The 23,102-nt window shown below is 37.6% G+C and overlaps 1 protein-coding gene and 1 long non-coding RNA gene across 2 annotated transcripts in view; one reads left to right on the forward strand and one right to left on the reverse strand.

Annotated features, from left to right (window-relative positions):
• Positions 1 to 23,102, forward strand: part of ITGA2 (integrin subunit alpha 2) — an 88,202-nt gene that overhangs the window by 23,642 nt on the left and 41,458 nt on the right. The window contains exons 2-6 of the mRNA XM_033111129.1: positions 867 to 987; positions 14,723 to 14,832; positions 17,325 to 17,416; positions 20,599 to 20,713; positions 20,886 to 21,013. Coding sequence (XP_032967020.1) covers positions 867 to 987; positions 14,723 to 14,832; positions 17,325 to 17,416; positions 20,599 to 20,713; positions 20,886 to 21,013 — 566 coding nt within the window. The remainder of the gene's footprint in view (positions 1 to 866; positions 988 to 14,722; positions 14,833 to 17,324; positions 17,417 to 20,598; positions 20,714 to 20,885; positions 21,014 to 23,102) is intronic.
• LOC117025276 (uncharacterized) lies at positions 11,710 to 14,842 on the reverse strand. Its single transcript, XR_004423574.1, has 3 exons — positions 14,740 to 14,842; positions 14,437 to 14,546; positions 11,710 to 11,921 (listed from the first exon to the last, which is right to left on the reverse strand). It is a non-coding gene; the product is annotated as an uncharacterized LOC117025276 (long non-coding RNA).

Raw genomic sequence — 23,102 nt, forward strand, 5'->3', positions numbered from 1 at the left:
TGCCAGAATTAATGCTGTCAGTGTCAGAGGGAAAGACTTAATCAGCCTTACTCTTTCCCCTCATTACCTTTCCATTAGAAACAAGGTTTTTCAAAAAAAGTCGATCAAGACTTGATCCTTCTTGGTCTTTTTGGTTTTTGAAAATGATTATTTCTTGAGCATTCAGAAAGAAGTATCAAAAAGCAAAACCACTTTCGACAGATCCCACTGGAATAAAAGAAATATGATATCTTTCCTTACATTTTCATCTTCAAAAACTGATCTCTTCTGAAAGAAAATGATAACACTTTTCAAGGAGCTGTAATTTTTCTACCTCCTTTATTGTAGTCAGCCATGTTTTTTCAACAGACATTTCCTATAGAGTCCATGTCAAGATCTTCAAGGAGATTCAGAAGAAATAGAAGATAGCCTTCAGACCCTGCCCTTGGGTGGCTTAGTGTTAGAAAGGACACTAGAACTGAAGTGACTGAAGAATCCCTAGTGGTAATACGTTGTTTAAAAATTCAAGTTCTTGAATCAGACTACCTGTGCTCAAATCCTTTCCTTACCCTTATCACTTTCCACCTGTGATACTTCTCTCTGGAACCTCAAAAGCCTCTGGAAAACAATTATAATATTAGCAGCTATCTCTGAGGGTTGCTTATGAGGATGAATGAGATAGTGAGTCATGCATATAAAGTACTTAGCGTAGAGCCAGGGCCCCACAGAAGTACCTAAAAAGCAGTATCTAGTATTTCTTGATAAACTGATAAGGAGAGTAATTATTATGTCAAACAAGTTTTTTTTTTAATGGCCTTTGAGAATTCTATTAAGAACTTATATTCACCAATTGTAATTATGGACCATGTTTTTATTTTTCTTAATAGGCATTTTAAATTGCTGTATGGCATACAATGTTGGTCTCCCGGAAGCAAAGATATTTTCCGGTCCTAAAAGTGAACAGTTTGGCTATGCAGTGCAGCAGTTTATAAATCCGAGTGGCAACTGGTAAGAATATTCTCTTCTTTATGATTTTAATAAAAATACAAATAAGGTTAATATTTGACTGCAATTTCTTGTTCAAATTGGTGCATGAATATATTATTAATGGGTAGGCCTCAAATATTCTTAAATAAGGTATCTTTCTTTGAGAGTTGATAACTCTCAGATTGATAATGGGATGATGTAATGGTACATTTTAAAAAACCTGGACAGAAAATTTTCTCTAAATATCCCATAGCAAATTCATAACATTGGTTTTGACTGTTTAATAGATGATAGATAGATAGATAGATAGATAGATAGATAGATAGATAGACAGACAGACAGACAGACAGACAGACAGACAGATAGATAGATAGACAGACAGATAGATAGACAGATAGATATTGTCTCCATTTCTTAGACCATAATCTGGTATCCATTGAGCTTTATAAACGTTCGACTAGCTGATGCTGTCTCTGCACCATTTCTACATGGTAGAATTGTTCCGTAAATTTTCTCCTTCAGGAAACCTTTGTCTGCTGGCTTCATTCTGAGTCAGCCTTCCCTACTTGGTGTGATAAGGGGTCCTCACAAGCATCCGTGCAAAATGTACAAAGGTACCTTTCTCTAGTGCATTTAGCATGTTGTATTTTTGCCAATAAGTGTCCCCAGTTATTTAATGCTGTGAAATGGTTACATTTATAAACCACTTTCATGGATATGGAAATATATAACCCCATTGCCAGTTTAATTTTCCCATAATAGTTATGAAAATAACCTCAGGGAATATCAGATGATTCTGAAGTTGTCGTTAGGCAGCAGAGCTGTAGCTTGTCTTCTGCCACATTGATGGACCGGGTCCTGCCACTGGTACCTTATCTCCCTGTCGCAGCAGAAGGCTCCAGACTCAACCTGGAGCTTTGGATCTTGGGTCCCTGTGGAAGTCTTTCCAATGATTAAATGGGCTGTTGTTGGCTGATCAAACAAGAACTATAATTTATAACCTTTCTTTCTGTGTGAACTTATGTTTGATGCTCTAAAAAAATTGAATTCAAAGAAACATTTAGAATCCAAGTTGTTTACATTTTGGAGTATGCCTATCTATGGTGGGGAAACGAAATACAATTATCCCTCGAGAGGGTAGTGTTTCTCCAAAGGCATCTTGGAGGAGGTGAATCATGAGGTGGGGCTTAAGGGACATACGTGAATAGGCTGGAGAAGAGCATTAACTAATGGGAGGAGACTTGGGAAGCAATGCAAATTTCAGTTTGTCAGTCATCCGGAAGGATAAGAACAGTCTGGTTGGAAACACAATGAATAGAAGTTATCATTTGAGTGTGCATCTCTAACTAGTATCTTATTAAGCGTTGACAGTTGTAAATCATGGTAAAGGAGTCTAGAAAGATGTTATAGTCAGTATAGTTCTATGTTGGAATCTGCCAGTTGAAGTTGCTAATGACCCACAATTTTATGTATCCAGCCCTGAATCTTTCCTTAACTGCAAACAACCATATCATATATCTCCACTTTAATGCCTAGTAGACATATCCAACTTACCCAACAGTAAACAAATATCTGTCTTTCTGCACCAGCTGATGAGTCCAAAAATTCTTGACTCCTCTTTTTTTTCTCACCTCCCCCATATCTCTTCCATTAGCCAGTCCTATTGATCATACCACCAAAATAAATGATAATAGACCATTTCTCACCATCTTTTCTGCTGCCCCCTGATTGAAGCCAACACTAGCCTTGCAGGCACTGCTGTAGGTCTCAACTCCTGCTGCCTTTCTTACCCATCTTTACTCTCCTCATTGCAGCCAGTGTAGACTTTTTAAAACAAGATGCAAATAATGTCACTCGCGAGATTAAACCCTTCTCTGGCTTTCCACTATAAGCAGAAAAGTTAAAATTCCTTAAAGGATGCTTCATGGTCTGGTCTCAGTCAGCCTCTCCTATCTCTTGTTTTACTCCTTCACCCTTGTTCACTGTGCTCCAAGAATTCTGTCTTTTGTCTGCCCCTTGAACACACCAAACTCATTCCTGCTTCGAAGCTTCTGCACATGCTTTACTCCTGGAAGGAACAGTCTTCCCAAGATCTTCACTTGGCTGGTTGGTTCGCATCTTTAGCACTTCACCACACCTAGTCCCTCTCCAGCCTTTTGTGTTGATTTATTTTCTGTATAGCAGTTATCACTATCCGAAATTACCTTTGTTTATATGCTTATTACCTGTATCTTCCCTGTCTCTGAGTGTAGGGATATTGTTTTGTTCACTGTGTGTCCTCAGAACCCAGAGTGGTACCTGGTATCACGTAGAAACTCAATAACTATTTGTTGAATGAAAGTCTTATTTCCATATGATTCATTCAAGGAACTCTACAAAGTAAACTATAGTAGATTGATTTAAGTATGAGCTGAACAAGACCTTCAGACGCACTCCACTCTGATGGTCTACTTCATAAGCGTGACCTTGCTGAGGACAACCTAGCATTAAGCTTGAGCTTATTCTTTTTAAGTAACAGTTTTTCTTAGTTAGTGTAACTCTAACTAAGAGAAAGAATCACCATCGGTAATAGATGTATTAGAAATGACAAGCCTATCAAGGATTGTAGGGCAACTCAACAAATGGTTACATTGCAGGTTGGAAGTTGAGTAAGACCAAAAGGGACAAAAAGTTGACGGGAACCTAGTATGCAGAGGTGTGGGAAACTGTGAGGCAACCATATCCTCTTTCTCTCTCCAGAATTCCTACTAAGGATACAAAATATTGTTAAAGGGCAAGTGCATTAGCCCTGTGGTGAGATTCTGGTGCTGATAGAGTTATGTCAAGACCAAGAACACCAGACATTTCTAAATCCTGCCTTGGCCATCTCATGACATTCCGGAAAGACGTATAAACATAGGACAATGGTTCTTAGGAAACAAGGTACCACTCTCTTATTGGCTGGGCTAGTGCTTTCAACTTCATTGCAGAGCTTTCTAGTAGGGTGCAGTATTAGCTTTTCAGGGCCTTACTTCCTTCAAGCTCATATAACCATCCACTGGTATGAGCACACCCCACCACACAAGAGGAAGAGAAGGGAGAGCACCTGTGTGACCTGAAGGGCTAAGCCCTGTGGAGGTGTCAGCAGGAAGGAAAGAGAACAAAAACTGGCCTGGCATGCCAGGCGGGGCCTTTCACTGATCTAGTCTTATAAAGCAGAGAAGCAGAAGAGGCCAAGTCATGGACATGATCTTTAAATCCACTGCAGGCTAGATACTATGTGAGGTGCTAAGTACAAAACAGACCTTGACTTTAAGGCGTGTGGGATAGTCTGCGAAGAAGATTTACATGCAGAGTAGGCAGCCGTGAATGTTGCTGAAGACATAATAATTGCCAACCCCTTGTAGCTAGCCGTGTGTGTGTTCTTTTAGTGTCACTAGCTATATTAATTTACTATTAAGAGCTTATTTTCTCTTCCCAAGGCCTGAGATATTAGAGGGACAAGGTTCCTTCCTGACCTCTCTCTTTACAAAGGTGTCTTGCCGCAGAGGGCAGAGCGTGGCAGGACCCAGGTGAGTGGGTTTTCCCACTCCAGTGCTGGAATGGGCCGCAAGTAGGACAAGCAGCCTTCACAACTCTCGGGCTCAAGGAAAATAATATGAAGCTTAAAATCCAGAAATGCCTATTTGTTTTGACAATTGGCAATGTGCCGTTCTCCACTCCTAATTTATGACAGTTGCATAGACGTTATGGAAGTAGCAGATGTGGGAAGGACTGTTTAAACATTAACTTTCCTTCTGATACTAATCAAGTTAACTTTGGCACAGAAAGTGGTATTACTATGAATTCCTTTAAAAGCTATGAATCTTTTTTCTTTAGACTATATATATATTATATACATAACATCTGTTATGTATATAATATATATTGTTATATATATAATATATATTGTATATTATATATTATATATAAATGTCATATATAATATATATTATATATAACATATGTTATATACGTTATATAGTCATATATATTTTATATAATACACACCTGCACACACATATATATTATATAGGTATATAATGTAACACGTTTTATATATAATATATAATCATATATATAATACATTGCACACATATATTTTATATATAATATATCATATATGATATATATGTTATATATTATAATAATCATACGTCATATATATTATATATACTATATATACACACGCACACATGCACACACAATTTTATTTTCTTTACTCCCTTACTGCTGCTGATTTGGTACTGTTTTCCTCTGCTTACTTTGACTTTCTTTACAATCTGTCTTGTTGAGCGCCAACTCCATGTCTCAGCCCTTTCCTTCCTTCTGACAACTCACAGCTCTCGTCTGAGTTTCCTTAAGTCACACTCCACTGTTTTTAAAGTACAACTTTAGCTGTTCCATATGTCCCATGTTTATAAGAATTTATACGCACATTTCATATTGAGATCTGCAAGATTTTAACAAAATCTTTTATTATATTTTTATTACACTGCGGAATTTACTCTAGAAATAGTGGTGATATGGCTTTGAGATTTCTAGAGCCTTTTTAACAGTCTCAACTGAGCTAGATAGTTTTCAAAGCAAGATGACCTCCCAGGCAAAGCGCCAGAGTACCCCTCTGTCCGTAAGTACGGTTGTGGTCTCTTCTCCCTTCCTGGTAGGCAGACAGTCATCCTGCCAGGGAGCCTTCCCTCATTTTACACACAGGATGTTCAAATGTAGATGATGCAATTCTTATCACAAACAATTGCACAAAGGATTGAGATACGTTTAAAATCATTTCCTGGAATCTTATAATTATACACACTAGTTCTGTTTGTCTACTCTGAAGGCCTATCCCCAAGAACAATCTGAGCTCATTTTATGACTCAAACACCTTAGAACATTGCAATCACTTGTGTAATGAGGACTGTCTGGGAACTGAGGGTATTTCCAGCTGTGGAAATGTATGTTCTTGTTCCAGGGACGACTAGTGCATGCTTATTCCTTAAGAAAATAGGAGAAATACAATGAACATGTGTCATGGCCAACAAGAAAATTTCATCTACATGTGAGCTTATATTATAGTTTTAACTTTCTAGTTAAGAAAAAAGCTTAATAAAGTTCTATGTGTGCTGTAAATACAATAGATTGCAAGAGATATGTCTGTAAGAGAATTTTAGATAAATAATAAAGAAGAAACATTCAATTTTATAACAAACATCAAAGATTATGTCCTATAGTATATCAGTGATAACAACGCCTGGTATTTTTTCAGTATCCTTTTCTTCACCAAACACACACTATTCAGAATAATTCTAAGAGCTTTGTAAAATTATTGTCCCTGTTACAAATGAGGGGACTAAGACTTAGGTTAAGTAGTTTGCCTAAGATTACAGAGCTAGTTAGGAATAAATCTAGGGTAGAGAAATGCAAAACAGAGATAAAGTGTGCTAAATGACCATATTTTTATAAATCTTCTAGGAGAGTGGCAGACTGCAATTGATAAATAATTTTTATAAATAATTTTACAAATAATATTTAAATATCATTTCATATAAACTTTATAAAGTAAGAGAAGCTTCCTTCCATATTTTCTATTGGAAGTTCTGTTACAGGAAAGTGTTTCCTGGACCAGGGTGACAGTTAGCATCTGTCTTTTTATTGTCTCATGCAGAGGGATTTGTCATTCTCATGTAAGCCAAGAGCAAGAGCAAGGATTTTACCCTCAGCTTCACCACCACAAGCTGGGCGACTTCAAGAAAGTCACACAACCTCTCTGGGGCGCACAGAGAGTCCCATCATGACCAAACCTGTGTGCTTTGAGCACCTTGAGACAATAAATGTAAAGCACTTTGAAAACTAAACCACTGGGCATATGTGAGGTGCTCTCAGGAGCACTGTATAAAAATATATAAGAAGAAAATCAGGATTAATACCTAGCTCCTCCCTACAGCTCTCCATCCGCTGCTCCTCAACCATTTCTCATCTGTCATGGGTTAGCGTCCATGCATATTGGATTGGCTTCCGTCCATTTCTTCTTCTTGGCCATGAATGCTATTCTGATCCCTTTTCCAAAATAACCCTGTCATTAGAGCCTTAAAATATTAGCCAATATCATCCTTTATGTTTCTTTTTAAGTATAAAATTCTCCTGCCATTAGGTTGTCCTGGCAGTGACATTTAACATGCTCACTTCATTAATTCACAGGGTTTGTGTTTATTTTAAATCCAGGACATATGTATTCCATTTTGTTCTTCCATTACATTTTAGTTATTTTCACTAATTTATAATTTAGTCCAATTTCTTTATTCTGTAAAGGTATTAGAAATCTGACTTTAATATATTCTTTCCCTTTTATTTTAAGTCTGAAAAATTTGTCCATATTTTTATGAATGATCATTATGCTACTGCCATATAATTGAACCATTTCTCAACACTATTAATGTAGGTATGCAAATTGGCATGTCTCCTAGCAACAATGACTTGCTCTAGGCCGGTAGTAAGGGCAAGATAAATAGGGAACCAGTACCTTCTAGAATCCCATGCATCACCCTAGTGTTGATTCACCTGTGTTTGTCACACCATAGTTGTTTATTTTTTCCCCACTGAGTTAAAATAATCTTTATGGCTAACAGGTTTTAATAGTTTGTGTTATTTATCATAAATAAAAATCTATAGTGAAAAGGGCACTTTAAATATTCCCTGCTCTGACTTGCTTTTTTCTTCCCCACTCTGGACATGAACTTGTGTGTATGCCTACAAACACACATACACACCCATGTGTTGTGACTTGTGTGTGGGAGAGATCTGTTAGCCCAGCATGGCTGAAGACCTTCAATGATCTGTGAAAATCCCCTGTGCCTCACACAGTCGTCTTATCACGTTAAGCCTTCCCCTATGTTAATACCTGACTATCTCTTTCTGGAATAAAGTTCATTTACAAAAGTGAATGGCGCTTACACATACACACCTTCCTGGTGGCTAGTTGCCTGAAACTTTTCCCTCCGTCTAACTCCATCTGAAGAGGGAGCTAGAGAATGCTAAATGGCACAGGTGAAACCAATTTGTTAATTTGTTTATGGCCCATATGGTGGGAAAACAATGAGTACCTCTCCTCCAGAAGAGTTGTAAGCAAATGAATATGATAGAAAGAATCGCAGATCTAGGCCTTGTTACCAGTTAGACACTTAGACTCAGTACCTTTATATGAAAACAGGAATAGTTATAACACTTGTTCTCACGGAGAATTTATGAGGATCACAGAAGTTAATGCCTATAAAAAGTGTTTATGAACTGAGAAGCAGTTTATAAGTGTTGATTTTCCAATTTTTATCACTGATAAAACAACCATCTGCCAAAGTACCTAGCTGAAAGGTACTATCGCATGGGCTTTAATTTATAAAAATGTGGTGATCTTAAAATCATTTCTCTTCTCCCCGCCGAGGCCCAAGCATTCATGTCATCACAAGTCTTTAAATTGAATTATTTCAGCTTTTGATTTTTAACTTCAGGAAAACTGCATGTTGGATGAGTCAACATAACAGAATCAGTGTTTATTGATTAATTTGCTTCCAGTGCAAAGGCTAATTTATGAGACAGCAGTAATGCTTCAGATGTTTTAGCCATAATGAGCTTGGTAACAATGCAACCAGGGTAACAAAGACCTTGGGGGTTTAGCCCTGCCACCATCTGAGAAAGGGCATCTGGTAGCCAAAGATGTCTGAGGCAACATAACGAGGCCTAGATACTCAACATTGCCTTTCAAAATATGCCAAGGAGTATAACTATTATAATAACAGTATTTCCTAATAGAAGCTAAAAACGACCTCTTTTTCCCTGTCTTCCTCTTTCCCAGAGATACAAACTCTTCACGGATGAATTCTTTCCATCATAAATTCTTTTTAGTTACAAGCAGGAAACAGGTAGCCCTACGGGACTCACCAGACCCCGTGTGTTGTCAGTGGCCTGGAACTAAACAATATAAGGAATAATATTTATATTTATATACTTAGGGTTCAAATTTCTCACATTAAATGTGCGTATTCTAGATAATTGGCTTCTAATCCCAAGTAAAATATCCCCTTGGATGTCTGATAGATATCTCGAACTTAAAATACCTCATGCTGAACCCCTGAGCTTCTCTTACCTCAAAACCTTGCTCTACGGACAGTATTCCCCTTACCTGGCGATGGCCACTCAGTTCCTTTCAGTTTCTCAGCCAAAAACTCTGAGGTCATTCTTGACTCTATATTAAACAGCTAACCTCACAAGAAATAGTGCTGGTCCTACCTTCAGAATATACCTAAAATAATGACACTTGTCACCACCTCCCCCTCTACCATCCCCGTAGGAGCGCTCCATCACCCCTTGCCTAAATGTTTACATTTGCCTCCTAGCATCACTTTTGCCCCAATGCAGTCTTTCTCAACAGAGCAGCCTTCAAAATCCTTCTAACGTATGTCAGATCACATCACGACTGTGCCCCAAACCCTCTAGTGGCCTCTTCATTTCACTCAGAGGAGAGCTGAGTGCTTACAATTTCCTACAAGTCACTATGTGACCTGACCCCGTTACTAATCTGACCCATCTCCTCCCACGCCCCGTTTGTTGCACTCTGGTCAGCCACAGGGCTTTTGCACTTACCCTTCCCACAGCCTGGGCTACTCTTCTACCAGAGTCTTAGGGTTTATTCCTTTATTTCCCTCAAGTCTTCTCTTAAATGTCACCTTCTCAGTGAGACCTTCCCTGACCATTCTAATAAAAACCCAACACCTTCCACCCCACACTCCTAACTCAATCCTGTTTGTTTTCCCACAAAACATGGATCACAAAATCACCCTATGTTTTACTAATTAAACTTATTCTCTGTATTTTCCTAGTAGAATAAGCTCCACAAGGCCAGAAATTTTTGACTGACTTATTCATTAATGTATCCCCAATACCCAGTGCCTTGAATCAAGTCTGGCACATAGTGGGTCTGGCCACCACGTACAGCCTCATAGATTGTATACTGCTCAAGGCCAGGGCACACCATTCATATGGGAATGGCACCCCCTGCAGTTGTGCGAATGTCAGCCCCATAGAATCTCAATAAACATTTGTTGAATCAAAAGAAAACATGTTTTTCCCTACTATTTTTAAGTACCTCAGTTAATAACCCCTAGAAAAATTGCTTGGCGAGTTTAGAGAGACTCACAGACCAAAGGAAGATATTTATAACAGCCCCTGAATTGTGGGTTTAAAACTACCTATAGCACCATAAATACTGTTTACTAACGTAACAAAGTATTTTGAATTCCAGTGGAGGTGGGCAAATTGGCTGTGTTTTGAAACTCTACATAATCACTATTTTCCCACAAGATAATTGAACAGTAAGTGTTATTTTAAGTAGTCTTGGAAGAATTCCCGGTTTCACTGTAGGAAAAGAGAAGTTTATATCTTGGGATTTTGTTTTGTTTAGAGACTCAGCACACACGACTGTTCATGCAGCTCTTTTGTCTGTCTGTGATATAGTGAAATCCATTACTTCAAAGAGGCTTTGCCACACTTCAGCAGGGTTTACCCACTCACTTTTCCTGTTCCCTACCTTTGTAACATTCTCTCCTGGCGTGTCTCTTCCTGCTACAGCTGATTACCTGAAATTTTATAGGTAAATACATCAGCCTCCCTCATCTTCCTGTCTGATTAATTTAAGAATGTCACCGTTGCCTTGGAGTAGCCGCTGGTGACGTCATCGCCTTTCCTTACAGGATGAGTTGTCAGGAAGCAGGATTTCACCGAGGCCTTTGGGTAGAAGTGGGGAGGAGACTGGAAATGTTGCCAATCAAGGAGGTGGCCGTGGTTTTAGAAACAGTCTTTATAGTCACTGGCATGACCCGTAGGCTACTAATTCATGTGGTTCGTGATATTTAAAAAATGTGTCATATATAATGAGGATACCTTGTTGTTCTTCATCAGTCACCAGAATGGTCTGGTTTTCACTGTTTTCGATTGTCTGTGTTAAGAGTTTAACGTGGCCTAATCCTGGCAGAGATGTATGTGTATTCTGTGAGAGAATTTCAAGGACCTTCACATCCTTCTTGTTAAGTGGCACACACTGTGCGGCGCTTGCCTTTGTCTCCTTCTGTCTGATTAATGGAGGAGGGCCTGCCCTCACAGTGGTGGTGGAGGTTTCCCTCCCGACACAGACTCCACAGTCAGCTTTTGCTGAAATAAACACAAGTGTGATGCATGGTAAATATGGGAAACCGAATCAGGAACACGTCCTGAGCTGCGAGGTTATCAATCCTGATTTCTTAGAAGAGGTGGAAGGAGGTGAGGGGGTGAGTGTCCAGGGAGGGAAGGCTTAGTCAATAGGAAACAGCAGGTAGCCTTTTGAGCTTTGTCACCAAGAAAATGGACAGCTGGTGGTGCAGCTTTATTGCCAGAAGCTCTGAGGGAGAAAAAAGGGTTAAATTTTAGATGAGAAACACTTAATTTTTGTTCTTTAGTGTGTTTCTCTGGGCTGCGGTGAGGATGGATGGGAAATGTTCACAACAGAAGTTACTCAAATTGCCACATTTGGTACTATCTGAACGTACCCTGTTCTTACCTGTGTTGTAAACAGTGTATCTGGAGCCTCCACAAAAGTGTGGATGTGCTTTTACAGGATGACGTTTGGCTGTCCTTCCAGGCTGCAGCCTCCGTATACACCACAAAGCCACACCTCCATCACAGTAGGTGTGGCCTGACCCTCAGTTTCCACTTTCTACTCCTTGATGATTCTGGAATCTAAGCCATCTTTTCAGATAGTTTTCCCAGTCTGGGCCCTGTGCCAGGCCTTCTTGCAGCTACAAAGGACAAATGACTTAGGGTGAAGAGCTTGGGCTTCAGAATCAGTTATATTTGGCTCTCACTAAGGGTGTGGACACGAGTAAGTTGCTCATCTCTCTTTGTCTCCGTGGTTCCATCTGTAAAATGGAGATAAAATAATCTTAGGCTCACTTTGCACATTAAATTAGATAATGTTTTGAAAGCCTCACACACCTTACCTGTTGTCGTTAAGATTTGCTGTAATTAATAGAAATCCCCAGCATGCCAAGGAACAGACACACTTCCTACTAAAGTTTCTTGCTAGAAAGTGCTATTGTGTTCCCTACAAAGACTCCACAGTCAGCTTTTGCTTAAATACAAGTTTGATGCATAGGAGATACGTGGAAATTGAATCAGGAATAACTGACAGAACAGTAAGAGTATAATGCTTTCCTCTCTGTTCCTCTCATCTTGGTTAAGTTTTTTCACCTCTTTTTTTGTTTTTCTTCTTAACTTGGACAAAAAGAAATTCTCAGTAAGAACATAATTAAAATTTTTCTACTTAACTGTTTCTCAACCAAGAGAGTTCTCTTCAATAATAATGTAGGATCATCCATTCATTTGTTTATTTGTTTTTTCATTCATTCTTTCAACAAGTAATTACTCCATGCTACAGCACAATTCCTAGCGCTCGTGGACAGTTCTTCTCGAGGGGAGGATTTAGTCAGTAGGCAGGCAGTTACAGGGTACTGTGATAAAAACTGGGTTAGGGAAAGTCAGAGGCTATGGCGGTACTCAGGAAAGCCACCTTGTCCAGATTCAGAAAAGCCTTGGGACCTCCTGGAGGAAGTGGTGTCTAATGGGAGACTTAACTAACGAGTAGAACTTTGCCAGGCAGGGAACAGCATGTGTAAAGCAAGAGAGACTCTAATTTGGTGGAGAAGCTGAGTTCAGTATGATTGAAATACAGAGTTTCAGAAAGGTTCATGGAAAGAAACAGAGTTGGTGAAGTGAGCAAGAGCCAGATTATCTCCTTATTTCTTTCTTGTACTTTAAGATGTGTCCTACACACAAAAATCCGAGGTAATGCTGTGTAGTCCCACTATGGAATGAAGACCAAGGACCTGTGCAGATGGAGAAAAACAAGCAGCTGAAAGACAGTTTTCACAGTACAGTCTTCACAAGTTTCCCAGTTTCCTCTGAGTTGTCATGAATTTCCTCTAAGTTGTCATGAAGACCATCAGATATGCTCAAGCATGCATTTCAGATCCTGCTACTGATTCTCTCCCTTCATTAAGGCAAATATTGGGACTTACCAATAGCCAACATTTAGATGTCTATATTTTTCAAAAACCTTAACCTATATGCCTGGTATTATTATAACCCTATCTATAGGTAATATTTTAATAGGTAAATCATGCTAAATTATCTGCTCATTTAAAGACAAAACTCTTTCAACTCTAACCTTAATCAAAGTTAACGGAATTAAAGTATTCAAGAATGCTCTATAAAATATAAGTTTGAGAATAATTATATAAGATGAATAAGAGGAGAAACTTATTACTGAATCATTAACTGTCTCTCAAAATAATCCGTATTTTCCTCTTTCCATGATTGTTCTTGCTGTTTTCTCTGCTAAGAAGGCCGACTACCACCTTCATCCTTTGATATCCATTTTTGCATCCTTTGTCCATTTTAATATTTGTTCCAGAGGGGAACTTATTCTTGTCGTTTCATTCATTTTTATTATTATTACTTTAGTTGTCATGTATTTAAAACATTTTACTAGATTTAGTTAACAGAAGTGTGCCTTAGACTTCTTTTTTATCCACTGTAGCACTTAGCTTGGGGCATGTGTTGTTTAGTTGATAATGATAGGATATTTATACAGAAGGCCTATGAAAGAATTTAAGTTTCATAGATTATCTATCTGTGACAATATATGAAACTTCTCAACTTTGACAAAGAAAAAATGTTGAATCAAATATTCTTCCTTAATAGCTGAATGCTGCTGAATAATTAACCTGCTACAGTTTCTAAAAATCAGACTGTTTTGCATTTCTCTGTGACCAGACTGTCCATTTCTCTGTGACCAGAGAGGTTCTACAGGGAAAACCATAGTCTCTAGTTGGGAAAGTTCTAAAGGAAGTGAAACTAGCCAAAGGGAGGATGTGAGCACCCATCTCTGACCTCTATATCCTGTATTCTTGCTGTAAACATGATACACACAAGGGGAGCCCCATAGTACAGTTGCTTTGTAATTTTGCTAAGGATCCTCTTACATAGACAATAAACATAAAGCCACCTAGATAACTCATCTGTATGTTCCCTAAGTAATATACGAAAGTACTTAGGGAATAGAAACACTTAACAAATGTCAGTTTCTGTTTTTGGTTTTAATATTGTTTCCTACTTTACAGTTTTGCTGACCAATATGACAGCCACTAGCCATTTCTATTGTTTATATTGATATGTGCTCTAAGAATAAAGCAAACACTGAATTTCAAAGATTTGGAATGGAGAAAAGTAATGTCAAATAACTCATTAATAATTTTTATATTGATTGCATGTTAGTTTGGATCTATTGTGTTAAATAAAGTATATTATTTAATTTCACATGTTGCTTTTTATTATTTTATTAATGTAGCTACTAGGAAACTTAAAATTACATACGTGGCTCACATTTGTGGCTTGTATTATATTTCTGTTGGGCAGCACTGCTTTAAAGAGGCTTCCCTGGGTGTTGTGGCAAGACAGCTGTATTGTAGACATTCATCAAGGATCTGATCAGCAAAGAGGAAGGAAAAAGATCAAATTTTAGCTGAATAAATATGAACTATTCACGTATTAAAAATTGAAATCAAATGTGGTTTTCTTTTTCAGTTTTGTGGTTAATTTTATCTTTAAGAAACATTAGCTAACATGCTATATCTAATGAAAAAAAACTTTCTATTTCTAGGTTACTGGTTGGCTCACCTTGGAGTGGCTTTCCTGAGAACCGAATGGGAGATGTGTATAAATGTCCCGTCGATCTGTCTACCCCTACGTGTGAAAAACTCAATTTGCAAAGTAAGTTGTAATTAGCATTGTGATATTTTACAAATACAATCTGATTTGTTATATACACGATTAAAAAAATAACAAAACCAATGATAGCTCTATCTTAAAGAAATACAGATAGCTTTTTTTTTGTCTTTATCTCTTTAGTCATATGGGCCCAATTATATCCAAATTTCCAAAACAGTTTGAAGACTTGATTTAATAAGGTGCCTGGGAAATATGCAGCCTCATGTACCATCTACCCCTCCCCAGACTGTGAACCAGTTTCAGCCAGAGTTTAGGATTATTTTGCTGATTATTTACAAAAATCTGAGGCTATCCACACCTCTCTTCCTCCTTAAAACAAACCATTAAGTATAGAAATGTCAGTGCCAGGACTGATCTTAGAGGTGCTGAGAAACACTCTGTGTTTCTGATCATGTCTAAATGATTTCATGCTAATAAAATATATTCACAATTGGGAATTATCTGTAATTGTTTGTAATTGCTAATTTAATTATCCACATCAGCTGCTTTCTATTAAGTGCAAAAAGTTATTAAAGGTGCAAGACTGGAAACCTAAATGAGTCATAGTTCCACACAGCATTTCGTGATGCAAGTAAAAAGTTACTTAATTTGATCATCTCATCATCATCATCATCATCATCTTCTTCTTCATCATCATTCAGAAAAGCCAGCACTGAGGAGTCTTAGAGTTCTGAAGAATTAAGGCATGGATTAGGAACATACAGTGTTATGAAAATCAAGGGGAAAAGAGATTCAGAAACAGTGATTAAGACTTACAAACAAAGGTGGGAGTGTTTCTTACATGTTTCCATATACTTGCTTTCCAGCACCATTTCTGGCTCAATAAACCTATTTTTAGTGAGGTGCAAGGAATATTAGTGGTGTCAAATGATAGAGGTTGAAGAATATGAGGATTGATTGCAGACCATCCTTGTATTTAAGGAAGCTGTGGGTGGTCTAAATGAGTGCTTGCCAAACATTTTGAACACTCACCATACATACATAACATATGTGTGATACGTACATAATATATATGATGCACATATAATAGATATATATGATACAGATATAAATATATATACATATATAAAATCTGTGAAAATAATAAAAATATATACATTAGGGGTGAGTGCTCAAAAGTTTTATTATATCACCCCTAATGTTTCATACCCTCTAACTTTTGAACACTCACCTCTAATGTATATATTCTCTTTTAAAAAATTATTAACATGTACATGTACTGACATATTATCTTCCTAAATAAAAGTAAATTTAAAAGAATAAAAGCATACACATAGAAACTTTATTATTTTCTTTCTGTGCTCCATATTATCATATTTTGTAACATTCTCGTCTAGAGTATAAATCCAATGGTGTTGAAAGGAGAACATAGATTACAAAGAATTCAGAAGTGGGTGAGTAGTGAACAAGTACAAGCAGTGAAAGTAGACTTTCCATAAGTTGAGTAGTGAAGAAGAATTGGGGAAATAGTTCAATGGGGCAGCAGGTTTAGGGGAAGATTTTCTAATAAAAAGGGGGTGATCTTATTTATAGGGAGAGTGGAAGGAGGTGATAAAAAGAGAGTGACTCGTAGTAAAGAATAGAGTTAACTGGATGGAATTAACATCACTGGTCCCTGAGAAAATGAGTCTTAGAAAAAAATGGTCCCTTCTCTAAAACACAAAGGAAAGAGAAAAAGTCAGAGTTCCAAGAATGGACTTTAGGTAAGCATGAGCGAAGCTGAGATTATCCTTTGAATGTGATTCTGTTCTCTGCAGTGTAAACAGGTTATTCAGAGAGTGATGGGACATGAGTTGAGTTTGGAGGCTTGAGACGAAGGATAAAGTTTTCCAACAGTCAACTTGAGACATGGGTAAATGAAAGTGACAGTGTTGGCTTGGCAGAGATTAAACAGCATGAATAAATGACATTATTGAGGAGAATTGCAATGTTCAGTAGCCGAACAATGGATACAGTGGGTGACGCCCCGGTTCAGTGGCAGAGAGGAGGCTGGAAATACTTATTATTCTCCATGATTAGTCTCATTATTTCCTTTTAAAATCCACTCACCTTTGAGCCAGATTCTACCACATGGCATTCCTTGATAATACTTTAAGGATATTTTTTTCTGATCCAGAATGACCTTGGAAGGAACTAGGATGGCCACCTGGAGACCAACTGGTATCCTCAGAGGTGTTTTGTTTGGCCAACACTTTGTTTTTCAAAAATTTAAATTTAAATGCCTCTAAGTTATGCCCTCTCCACACCCTACCCATGAGTGTCTTACGTCTGCAGCCTCCCACGTTCACAGGAGCTCCCTGATCACTGAGGCCTCTCATTCCGTTATATTTGACGATATATAATGCAAGCACCTGGAGAAATTACACTAAATCTCATGCTATATATACACATGAGTGTGTGTAGGTTTCTTTTAACAACTTTAAATGATATGGTAAAAATTTCGTCGCTCTTTAAACTGTTTTTCCCTTTGAAAGCTTTCACGAGCATTCCCAATGTTACTGAGATGAAAACCAACATGAGCCTTGGCTTGACACTCACAAGGAACGTGGGAACCGGAGGATTTCTCGTGAGTGTTTACTTTTCAAATCCTCATTCCCCTCGAGAAAGTACGAAGTCGGTGTCTCTCACCATCCCTCCTGTCAATTCAAATCTTCAGGCGTAAATGTTAGAGCTTGCTTTTGGGTCAGTCATGCTATATAGCTATCCAACGTGAAATAGCGCTCTGGTGATGTGTAGGCTTCTGAAGATATTCAGCAAAAACCATCGCCACAGAGTGTTTTGGAAAAGGGGAACAAAAGTGTCATCAATTCCTTGCCCTTGGAAAATGTGCCTGGTTTTGTTGATAACAGCAGAATTCAGGTCTCATTTCTCCTTCCTTTAAGAACATTCAAGATAGGTTACCACTAATTCCGGAAGTAGGTTTCAAAGCCAAAAAGTATTTTTGTTTTTAATCATTTCCTCTAGCCTTTGTCTAATCTGATATTATTGAAGGCATAGCTTGGTCTCTCATCTTATTTTATGTTAGTGTTTACTTTCACTTTGTTTCTAGAATATTGTAAAAAGACATCACAAATCAGTGAAATGGAATGCCTTATTTAACAAGTTGGGACAATTAGTTGGTTAATAACTTGCATATCCAACTATACTTCAAGTGAATTAAAGAGTTAATATATCAAAGTAGAAGAAAGTAGAACTTTTCTGAGTGAAGAATTTCTGAGTTTAGAACTAACAGAAGAAATAATATAGGAAATTGTTGAAAAGATTTGACTATATAATAAAATTAAAACCTTTGCACATCAAAAAAAACTTTAACGGCAAATGAAAAGCCAATTTTATGAGACATTTCCACCAGCATACCCTAGATGTATCACCATGTTAAAATAGTCTTAGAAAGCTTATTTTAACATCTCATTAATTATAGCTATACCATTGACATGCTAACCTAGAAGTCTATGTGTATGAGTATAACTGGATTATTCTAAAATGTAATCAATTTTGAACAATATCATTCATCTTTTCACTAACAGATATTAGTATTCAGACAGATTTCGGCCCACTAAGTAAATTAAGTATTGCTTATAATATGTGTTCCTTCAGTGCATAAATGAATATTGCAATGAATTTTTATGGTTTATAATATTCCAAAGTCCTTATAATAGAATCACTTTCATCTTTTTTATTTGCTTGTTTGTTTTTAAAGAATAAATTCAGAAAGAGAAATATATTGATATATAGGGGTTAGAGAATGTACTTCAAAAGTTTTTAACCTGTAACTTCAGATAGAGTAAAATAAAATTGCATGAGAATTTGAGAGATTAATTTAACAAAGTAGGGAGCAGAGAGGGAGAGGGAGGTAGCAGGGAAGGAGAGGGGGGAAAAGAAAGAAGAAAGAAAAAAGCCAAAACTTCCTTTACATACCTAAAAGATCAAAACCTTAAGATACTCTTAAGAATTATTTGGAAAAGACTGACAATCATCACATTTTTTTGAACCTTCTTAAAGTTCTGGGCTTTAAGCAGGAATGAAGTTTTGGCATTAACAATTGGCATATTCTAATTTCAATTTCTTAATGCTGTTTTCCATTGCTTTTAAAGCAAAAGAAATAATTTTTTGAATATTTCATGAGTTATTATTTTTCATGGTGATTAGAAAAAAACAACTTGGGGATGGAGATATAAGAATCAATAATTGGTATCTGTTGTTTGATAAACTACCAAAGGCATCAATTATGATTTCCCCCTAATTGGCAAAATGAACCAGTTTTATAGGGGGGAAAACTAGCCTTGTTCATTGAGCATGAAATCTGACTACAGCTGCTTTCTTCTCCTTTAAGCTACCAACAATTAAACTGGGTCAGATAAATTTCCTTTTATTTTTCCAATAGCTTTTTGCAAGTCCACTCTTTTCTGTTCAATTTTAATAACCGGTCCACAGCTCAACATAATGTCAAACTTTGTAGATGTTTAAGATCTTGGCTTGATTTCTCTTTCCCATTTTCTTCCCTTTTACATCTAATAATTTTAATATTATTTGATCTAATATTTCCAGTGTGCTTTAGCCATGATTTAATCAAGAGTCCTTGGCATTTAAGGGCTGCTGAAAAGGGGAGACTTGGGATTGGGTTAATGGAGAGATGAAGAATTGAAGCACATATGGTGTGGGCAAGAAGACAAAGTGCCAGCCTGGATGACTGAAGGTTTCAGGGATTGGAAATAAGTGTTCTGAAGTCCTCAAAGAAATCTTTTGTAGCAAAGTTAAAAACTGGCAGTTCATGGACCTCATTTGTATTTATTTAACATACAGAGTGTTGTTGTTTTTTTTTAAAACGGGATTTTCACACAAAATTTGTCCTCGCTGACTCTCCTTGAAAATTTGGGAGCTCTGGCAACACCAAGCCTGTTTCACACCAATCAGTGGGCAGGAGCCGCAGTAGCTGTCCCTGAGTATAACACATGGGCTTTTCATGCACCTTGGTGTCTACCTGGCCCCAAGCACCCTTGTAGGTTTCCTACCTGGCCCTTGAACACATTTGGGTTTATGGTTTCTACTGAATACCGTGTTCCCCCCAAAACCAGACCGGGTCTTATATTAATATTTGCTCCAAAAGATACATTAGGGCTTATGTTCAGGGGATGTCATCCTGAAAAATCATGCTAGGTCTTATTTTCCAGTTAGGTCTTATTTTCGGGGAAAAATGGTAGTACACCTGGAAGGGATAAGAGGATACTAGCTAACAATTATATACCACTTCCTATTTACCCAGCACTGTTCTAACTCTTTTATGCCTATCAACCCATTTAATCTTCACAACAACTTTGAAAAAATAGAAGATATGAGTATCCTCATTTTACAGATGAAACACCTGAGACCCAGGTAACTGAGAGATAAGAAATGAACTTCACACTCATCTTTCTTCTGGGTGTTCTCTGGAAGGAAAGCACCCCTTTGCTCTGGCTTGGTGGGTGACCCGATAGGCTCCTCCCTCCACAGACACCTGCCCCTGACGGTCCCAGTGCCCCTCTGCCCTGGAGAGACCTGCCACTGGGCACTGTATATCTGCCATCTCCCTCACTTCTGCTGGCTCTGGCTCACTTTCACTCAAAGGAATTTTTTACCTGTTAGTTTCAAGAGTTGACAATTCTTACTATCTTGTGAAAGAATAGAAATGATTTTTGAGTTTCACAAATGGAAAGGTAGAGGGTTAACATCACCCGTGTTTTGTCTCTCATTGTTCTAATGTTTGTGAAGGCATGTGGTCCCCTGTGGGCGCAGCAGTGCGGAAGTCAATATTACACAACTGGAGTTTGTTCCGACGTCAGTCCTGATTTTCAACACTTGGCCAGCTTTTCCCCAGCAGTGCAGAGTAAGTTAAGAATGTGCAGAGGGTGGGAGCAATGCCTTGCATTAAAAGAAGGGAAAGCATTTATCAATGAGTGCCACCCAACCCCTCAACTCTGTTTTAAGTCTCATTTTCATACGGGCGTGAAGTCTGACTTACCTGTGGAAATCTGTTTCTCTTATCATCCTCTATGTAGCCTGCCCTTCCTTCATAGATGTTGTGGTTGTGTGTGATGAATCAAACAGTATCTATCCCTGGGAGGCAGTAAAGAATTTTTTGGAAAAATTTGTACAAGGCCTGGATATAGGCCCCACAAAGACACAGGTATGGACATCAATAATCCATAAATTCACCCACAGCTTTCTTTCTGAGAAAATATTGTTAGAGATGAGATCTTAATTTTCACATTTGTCAAATCCCCATATTAATTGCATACGACTATAATGGTAATCTTGAAAGTTAATTGACACTTGTTCTACATTGAGTTATTCATGTACGACTTTGCCCAATGCTGGTCTTTGAGTTTAGATTTCTCTTTCTGACACAGGCATTGGACACGGAATATAGCATTTTAATCCTCTTTACTTCTTTATTGTTTCCTCTTCTAACTCATGAATTTATCAGTAAATTTTACAATCCAATATGTATTTTTTTCTTTACACCCACTTGGACTAGTAATGAATTTCTTTTGTTTACTCCTTGCTGGTAAAACAATTATCGTTGAATTCTGGGATTTTTGTACATAAGTTTCTATATAGTGTAATTCTACCATTTATTATTTCATCATCTTTTACCATATTCGAGCCTAACTTCCTTTTTTTTTTTCTCTACATAGGACAGGTCTTTTCATCAATATAGCTCTCTATATTTTAAGGAGTCTTTAATTTGCTTTTCTGTCTTCTTGAGGTAGGCAACCAAAACTCGGGAACAGAAGCTTCATGCTTCTGTAAAACTAACTAGCATTTATTTTTAAAGCTCTGGAGTTGTTTTTCTTTCTTTCTTATTGGTGCTATTTCATGGGTCAGTGCATTGTAGCAGTACATTGAACCAGTATCAACAGGGACCAGTTCACAGAGTTACCAGTGTATCTTCTTGCGTTGCATATGATTCTCCAGTGTTCAACATCTAGTAACAATTGTTGGAACATTTTCCCCCAAATACTTTGCAGTTATCTATATTGATGTTTGCTTTTCTGCTTTCCTACACAACATTATATAATCTTGTTATACTTTTTTCCCATTGACATTGCTTGTTAATACCACGAGGACATTAATGTCTGCCAAATCTTTGGAGGTTTCAGTGTGGGTTTTCACCAGAAAATTCTGTTAAATAAGACTAGGTAGAGCTCTGGTTTCTGGAGTGTATCACTTCACTGGTAAGGCCGCTCATAAGAGAAGTTTTCCTATGCATCTGCTTATTTTCTCTGTCTCTAAATGAATTACCCCCATAACATGACTTATTTTGATAGTCTCTAGTATGAAACGCACGGCCCCTGTCTTCTTGTCATCCTATCCCAATGCGTCTTCTTCATCTCTAGAGGTGGTTTTACTTAGTGCACTTATTGCTTTCTAAATGTGACCTTTCTGTAAGTCTTAATATACCACATTTCTTTAAATCCTCTCATTAGCCTTCTCCTTTCTCACACAGAAGTTCTAGGGCTATGTCATGGGAGTTACAACCATCTTCCTCTCATACTAGAATTTGAAATCCTCAGAGTTATTTTTGATCCTTTCTTCTCTCTCAAGTCTTCCAATTTATCCTAAAGGGAGGGACCAAGTACTATCATATTTTTGCCATCTACCCAGTGGCTGGTTAACTGCCTTCATTGCAAAAGTAGATGATTAAACTCAGAAATCCAGGCCTTGCCCCTTCCGTCTTCCGTGTATGCTGACCTGTATTTCAGAGACACTTTTACCACTGATCTCTTATTGCCACTTCCTGCTCTGGAAGCCCCAAGTCCTAGGCATAGAAAGTGATCAATGCTGAGGACAAAGTCATCAACAGAAGTGTTTGACCATCTTGATATGAAGGATTAGGATTATGTGCCTGAATATCTTGTTCAGAAGTTGTTCTGTCTCTCAGTTCTCTCAAATCACTCTCTGGAATGGCGTTTTCTCAGAAGGCCAGAAACTCTTGCCCCACATGCATATAGAGCATCTTTCCCCTTGTGATTAGAGGAAATGTAGCACAATAAATACATCCAAATTGAGTGCATTGTTTTTTCTTGTATTTAACTCTAATTCTTTGTTTATTTTATAATTATCCTCAATTGATGAGATGTAATCTTCAATGAATGACTTCTTATAATTCTTTACATGTTTATATCCATTGTTAATTTAGAAAATTATATCATTTTAATCTTCCTCTTATGAACTTTATTCTAATACTTATCCATATTAAAATAGTATAGGAC

The sequence above is a fragment of the Rhinolophus ferrumequinum genome, chromosome 7, assembly GCF_004115265.2.
Source record: "Rhinolophus ferrumequinum isolate MPI-CBG mRhiFer1 chromosome 7, mRhiFer1_v1.p, whole genome shotgun sequence".
NCBI classification, from domain to species: Eukaryota; Metazoa; Chordata; class Mammalia; order Chiroptera; family Rhinolophidae; genus Rhinolophus; species Rhinolophus ferrumequinum.